At 41.5% G+C, this 7,500-nt stretch overlaps 1 protein-coding gene across 1 annotated transcript in view; it reads left to right on the top strand.

Annotated features, from left to right (window-relative positions):
• The window catches only part of LOC125309769 (LIM zinc-binding domain-containing Nebulette-like), a 156,648-nt gene that overhangs the window by 44,112 nt on the left and 105,036 nt on the right, over nt 1-7,500 (top strand). The window contains exon 3 of the mRNA XM_048266869.1: nt 820-904. Coding sequence (XP_048122826.1) covers nt 820-904 — 85 coding nt within the window. The remainder of the gene's footprint in view (nt 1-819; nt 905-7,500) is intronic.

The raw sequence follows: 7,500 nt of genomic DNA, 5'->3' as shown, positions 1-7,500 counted from the left end.
ATTGTTGTGTACGGGGTATTTTTGGCATGGCTTCCTCTGAGTACGCACAGGCCATCACACACACCAGGGTTCTGTCAGGGAGTTCTTCATTCTCATGGGTCAGCTGAATGCCACTTAATGTTATGGGAAATAACCTGTACGGTCCAGTACAGCCCAGTTATCTGGGTCTGAAATGGCAACATCGTTAATGTTATGAGCAAACTCCTGTATTGCCCAATTATCTGGGTCTGAAATGGCAACTTCATTAAAGTTATGAGCAAACTCCTGTATTGCACAGTTATCTGGGTCTGAAATGGGCATGACAACATGAACAGCAGCTGTTGTGTTGTGTAGGCAGTGCTGTTTCTGATGTGCTGTTGTGTTGTGTAGTTGTGTAGTACAGTATAAGTATACTCTTTTGATCCCGTGAGGAAAATTTGGTCTCTGCATTTATCCCAATCCATGAATTAGTGAAACACACTCAGCACACAGTGAGGTGAAGCACAAACTAATCCTGACGCAGTGAGCTGCCTGCTACAACAGCGGCGCTCGGGGAGCAGTGAGGGGTTAGGTGCACTTCAGCCGTTCCTACTGGTCGGGGTGCTGTTGTGTAGTTGTGTAGGCAGTGCTGTTTCTGATGTGCTGTTGTGTAGTTGTGTAGTTGTGTAGGCAGTGCTGTTTCTGATGTGCTGTTGTGTTGTGTCGTTGTGCTGTTTCTGATATGCTGTTGTGTAGTTGTGTAGGCAGTGCTGTTTCTGATGTGCTGTTGTGTAGTTGTGTAGGCAGTGCTGTTTCTGATGTGCTGTTTCTGATGTGCTGTTGTGTTGTGTCGTTGTGCAGGCATTACCCGAAGACTTCCTTCACCATCGTCACGGATACACCTGAGAACCTGCGCCTGAAACAGCAGAGCGAGCTACAGAGCCAGGTGAGAGGGCGTGGCCAAAGGAAGGGGGAGGGGTTATGTGAGGGGTGGGACCATATGAGCGCAACGGCCATGTGAGAGGGCGGGGTCAAGTTGGAGGAAAGAGGGAGAGGCCAGATGACAGTAGCACCTAGTCGATGACAGGACCTGGCAGGACAAGGGGATGAAGTCAGTGAACGTGAATGTGAGCAGGTGGTTGCCATGGATACATAGCATATGTTTGTACACAATGACGTTACACTGGCGTCAGCCCTGGTGTACTTAGCTACACTGGAACAAGGTGACTTTAACTAAACCCACATATCAGTGCAGTGCCACAGAACACTACAGAACCACATATCAGTGCAGAACCACATATCAGTGCAGTGCCACAGAACACTAGGCTACAGAACACTAGAACCACATACTGTATCAGTGCAGTGCCACAGAACACTAGGCTACAGAACCACATATCAGTGCAGAACCACAGAACACTAGAACCACACATCAGTGCAGTGCCACAGAACAGTATAGAACCCCATATCAGTGCAGTGCCACAGAACAGTATAGAACCCCATATCAGTGCAGTGCCACACATCACTGTGTTCTCCATCTGGCTGGTATTGGTCTTTGAGGTCGTCCTGCATTTCGTCCCCTACCCTCTTCAGTGGTCACTAGGCCGTGTCTTTCACTAGCACGCACGCACGCACACACGCACACACTAGCTCTAATGTTGTTTGGAGCCTCTGCCCGCTGCTGGCCAGGCTGCCACGGGATGGAGGTTGGACCAATCTGGCCGCCTGGCGCCCATCTGTGGCGCTATCTCACGCCGGGCACACACATGCCACGCCGGGCACACACATGCCACGCCTACAACCCCTCAGAAGGGTTGGCGCTGTGGACAGGAACCCCCCACCAGGCCGGCGCAGGCTTCACACAGGGAGGAAAGCCATTGTCCATCTGTGTGAAGGGAGCCGACTTTCACCACCAGGCCACAACGCAGCCACCTCCACAACGCAGCCACCTCTACTGAAATACACAACGCAGCCACCCCTACTGAAATACACAACGCAGCCACCCCTACTGAAATACACAACGCAGCCACCCCTACTGAAATACAGGCCGCAACACACAACACAGCAACCTCTACTGAAATACACAACGCAGCCACCCCTACTGAAATACACAACGCAGACACCCCTACTGAAATACAGGCCACAACGCACAACGCAGCCACCTCTACTGAAATACACAACGCAGCCACCTCTACTGAAATACACAACGTAGCCACCCCTACTGAAATACACAACGCAGCCACCCCTACTGAAATACACAACGCAGCCACCTCTACTGAAATACAGGCCACAACGCCCACTACACATTGTTATCACATATAGCTAGACCCACTGCCATTATTACAGTGCATGAAAATGCACAGTACTGTTCTTCCTAGGCTTCTTCTTCTTATTATTATTACAGTGCATGAAAATGCACTGTACTGTTATTCCAAGGCTTTTTCTTCTTCTTATTATTCTTCTTCTTCTAACGCAGTTAATGCAGCTTAAACCGTTTTAACATTAGAAACTTCATTCAAACTATGTTAACGTAGGTCTTACTTAGGACATGTGGGCTTTGTATTTTTTCAACTTTGTAACTTTCATACTTTTTAAACTATTAATTAAAAACTAGTCAAAATGTCCCCATAGACTTAACATGGGCTGATGACATCACAATAGAGCCGTTAAGCAATTAGAATCCTATGGCAGGTGTTAGGGCCACCTGGACCAACTGCCAGTCTCAGGCTTTAAGCATACAAACTGGCCCTATTAAGACTACACATCCTGTTCAACTGCTTCCTCTGCCAAAAACTGTTTCAAAATAAAAGTCCTCACTACAATATTTCACTGTTAAACAATTTAACCCTTTAAACTACTGAACTTTTTAACTGTTCAGCCATTGTAACTGTTACTTGTCATCAACTATGACTCCTACCCACTGTAGCTAGTTAGCTAAGTTAGCTAAGTCACATGGTTAGCATAGTTAGCATGCTAGCATGTTAGCATGCTAATTAGCATTTTTTAGCAAAACTGCTTAAAATGATTAGCTAAGTTAGCTAAGTCACATGGTTAGCATAGTTAGCATGCTAGCATGTTAGCATGCTAGTTAGCATTTTTAACAAAACTGCTAAAAATGATTAGCTAAGTTAGCTAAGTAACATGGTTAGCATAGTTAGCATGCTAGTTAGAATTTTTAGGAAAACTGCTAAAAATGATTAGCTAAGTTAGCTAAGTCACATGGTTAGCATAGTTAAGATGCTAGTTAGCATTTTTAACAAAACTGCTTAAAATGATTAGCTAAGTCACATGGTTAGCATAGTTAGCATGCTAACATGTTAGCATGCTAGTTAGCATTTTTAGCAAAACTACTTAAAATGATTAGCTAAGTCAGCTAAGTAACATGGTTAGCATAGTTAGCATAGTTAGCATGCTAATTAGCATAACTGCTAAAAATAATTAGCTAAGTTAGCTAAGTCACATGGTTAGCATACTTAGCATTTTAACATTGTTAGCATGCTAGTTAGCATAGTAACTTGGTTAACATTATTATCTTTGTTAATATAGTTAGCATAACTACTAGCAAACATTAGAGCCATTCAAGTGTCAGTTATCGTCAACTATCTACCTAAATAATTTAACCATTTAAACTATCCACTTATTTAACCGTTCAATCATTCCAACTATATTAAACCTTATCTACCAAGTAAAGTATTTACCTATACAAACTATCCACCTATTTAACTGTTGAGTCATTCCAACTATATTAAACCTCATCTACCTAGCAACCAATATAGTTTGTTTTTACTCTGTATGATATTTGACATCATATTTTTTGCATTTTCATGCACTGTATTTCCTTCAGGAAATGCTTTTCTAGTTCTTCTTCTTCTTCTTCTTCTTCTTCTTCTTCTAACGCAGTTAATGCAGCTTAAACCGTGTAACATAGAAACTTCATTCAAACTATGTTACGTAGGTCTTACTTAGGACATGTGGGCTTTGTATTTTTCAACTTTGTAACTTTTATACTTTTTAAACTATTAATTAAAAACTAGTCAAAATTTCCCCATAGACTTAACATGGGCTGATGACATCACAATAGAGCCGTTAAGCAATTAGAATCCTATGGCAGGTGTTCGGGCCACCTGGACCAACTGCCAGTCTCAGGCTTTAAGCATACAAACTGGCCCTATTAAGACTACACATCCTGTTCAACTGCTTCCTCTGCCAAAAACTGTTTCAAAATAAAAGTCCTCACTACAATATTTCACTGTTAAACAATTTAACGCTTTAAACTACTGAACTTTTTAACTGTTCAGCCATTGTAACTGTTACTTGTCATCAACTATGACTCCTACCCACTGTAGCTAGTTAGCTAAGTTAGCTAAGTAACATGGTTAGCATAGTTAGCATGCTAGCATGTTAGCACGCTAGTTAGCATTTTTAGCAAAACTGCTAAAAATGATGAGTTAAGTTAGCTAAGTCACATGGTTAGCATAGTTAGCATGCTAGCATGTTAGCATGCTAGTTAGCATTTTTAGCAAAACTGCTAAAAATGATTAGCTAAGTTAGTTAAGTCACATGGTTAGCATAGTTAGCATGCTTTAGCATGTTTAAAATGCATGCTAGTTAGCATTTTTAGCAAAACTACTTATAATGATTAGCTAAGTTAGCTAAGTCACATGGTTAGCATAGTTAGCATGTTAGCATGCTAGTTAGCATTTTTAGCAAAACTACTTATAATGATTAGCTAAGTTAGCTAAGCATTTTTAGCAAAACTGCTAAAAATGATTAGCTAAGTTAGCTAAGTCATATGGTTAGCATACTTAGCATTTTAACATTGTTAGCATGCTAGTTAGCATACTTGGTTAACATTATTATCTTTGTTAACATAGTTAGCATAACTGCTAGCAAACATTAGAGCCATTCAAGTGTCAGTTATGGACCTAAATAATTTAACCAACTATCTACCTAAATAATTTAACCATTTAAACTATCCACTTATTTAACTGTTCAGTCATTCCAACTATATTAAACCTCATCTACCTAGCAACCAATATAGTTTGTTTTTACTCTGTATGATATTTTACATCATATTTTTGCATTTTCATGCACTGTATTTCCTTCAGGAAATGCTTTTCTAGTTATTATTATTCTTCTAACGCAGTTAATGCAGCTTCAACCGTTTAACGTAGAAACTTCATTCAAACTATGTTACGTAGGTCTTACTTAGGACATCTGGGCAATGTATTTTTCATCTTTGTAACTTTTATACTTTTTAAACTATTTATTAAAAACTACTCAAAATTTCCCCATAGACTTAACATTAGGCTGATGACATCACAATGGGCTAATTAACTTGATTTGCACCTGTATCAACTTCCAGCTGCTCATCTAGGCCCCATCAAAGAGCCAGTTAAACTGATTGATTGATTGATTAAACTATTAATTAAAAACTATTAGGCCTTTATGACATCACAGCAATTAGAATCTTGTGCCAGGTGGCCAGGCCACCTGCATCAACTGTCAGTTTCTCAGGCTTTTAGCATACAGTCTCCTTCTCTTAAGATTAGCCTACACATCCTGTTCAACTGTTCAGTCATTCCAACTATTTTAAACCTCATCTTCCTAGCAAATAATTTTACCATTTAAACTATCCACCTATATTAAACCTCATCTACCTAGCAAATAATTTAACCATTTAAACTATCCACCTATTTAACTGTTCAGTCATTCCAACTATATTAAACCTCATCTACCTAGCAAATAATTTAACCATTTAAACTATCCACCTATTTAACTGTTCAGTCATTCTAACTATATTAAACCTCATCTACCTAGTAACCAATATAGTTTGTTTTTACTCTGTATGATATTTTACATCATATTTTTTGCATTTTCATGCAATGTATTTCCTTCAGGAAACGCTTTTCTAGTTTACATGTTTGTGATCATTAATTAACTTTTACATACTCCATTCCCGACCTGTCATGCAACAATGTGACATCACAGGAGCGCCGTAACCATTTTGCGTGTGGTGGTCGCGACACTAGTTGCAATATTCTCCTAAACAGAAGTGTTGCTGTTTGTTGCTGTTGTGAAAAGGCTATCGCTACCTACTTCACAATAGAGAAGAAGCAATGAAGCCGCTCTAGTTGCCATGGTGAATCAGTGAATCTGTGATCGATTGGCGGGGTCTATTTGAGGGAGCCGTGGGCCAAGACTTATCCAGGATAGGTTTCACCTGGCTTGATGAATCCGTGTCTGCTCATCCTGGCTTGCTCGTTGTGCAACCAATTAAGCCTGTACGCTCTTGTTTTGGATTCATTGAGTGCAGCTCAGTAACTTATCCCAGATGTCTTAATTCTGCTTTTGTGCAATAGGCCCCAGGACTGTAAAAGCACTGGATAACATAAACACAGTTACACAGAAAGTCGACTGGATTTGTAATCATGGACTGTCACTGTCCTCATGCAGCGTCTAGTTCGGACTGTCCTCATGCAGTGTCCAGTTTGGAGGGATCCGTTATGAGCACAGAACTCTCATGATTGGAGGGATCTGTTATGAGCACAGAGCTCTCATGATTGGAGGGATCTGTTATGAGGACAGAGCTCTCATGATTGGAGGGATCTGTTATGAGGACAGAACTCTCTCTCATTGAGCTCCAGCTTTCTCTCTCATTGCAGGCATCAGCGCTCCAGCTACAAACAGTTTTCATCATCAAAACATTCTCCCAGAGAGGCGCCCGCGTGTGTGTGTGTGTGTGTGTGTGTGTGTGTGTGTGCGTGTATGTTATTCTCCTTCAAGTGCTGCAGCTTGTCAGACTCTTAAGTCCCCGTCAGATGCTTTGTGTGTGTATGTGTGTGTGTGTGTTAAGGGGCTTGAAAGTGCTAGGCTGCCATGATCTTCAAGGCATTTATGTGTGTGTGTGTGTGTGTGTGTGTGTGTGTGTGTGTGTGTGTGTGCTCTCATTAAAGTGGATTACAGAGTGCCCGAAATCTCATCATTACTGCAGTTTCAGACCCCTTCTCCAGAAGTCAGACAAGGCTAAGCTTCTCTCAAGAGTATGAATCCGCATGAAGCCATCCGCACATGATCCTTATTCATAAAATAAATAACATCCTATAGAAAATACATTGGCACATGACATCAAGATTGACACGTTGTCTTGGTCAGCAGTTTCTTCTGATTTAGATTTTACTGATTTTGCATAGTCATGGCATGGCTCACTGAGGTCAGCTGAGCAGGTTTGTGTGCTCCAGAAACCAGAAACAATACGCCGGACAGTAGAGGCCTCTTCTCCTTCATAGAGAGAAAGAGAGAAACAGGACGCCAGACAGCAGAGAGAAAACGAGAGTGAGATAGAGAGCTTGGTTTTGTTGTTAGTCTACCCACAGACTGCCTGTGTGTACACCCCCCCCCACCACACACACACACACACACACACACACACACACATTCTCCCCACCCCTAGTTTTTGTGAGCACATTTCCAAGGTCCAGCAGTCCGTCAGTAATGTGCTTATTGAAGCTTGAGATGACCAAGCCTGGAGATTCCCATGAGTGG

This window comes from Alosa alosa, chromosome 16 (assembly GCF_017589495.1).
Source record: "Alosa alosa isolate M-15738 ecotype Scorff River chromosome 16, AALO_Geno_1.1, whole genome shotgun sequence".
In the NCBI taxonomy this organism is placed as follows: domain Eukaryota; kingdom Metazoa; phylum Chordata; class Actinopteri; order Clupeiformes; family Clupeidae; genus Alosa; species Alosa alosa.
This window is presented reverse-complemented; position numbering and strand designations above follow the sequence as displayed.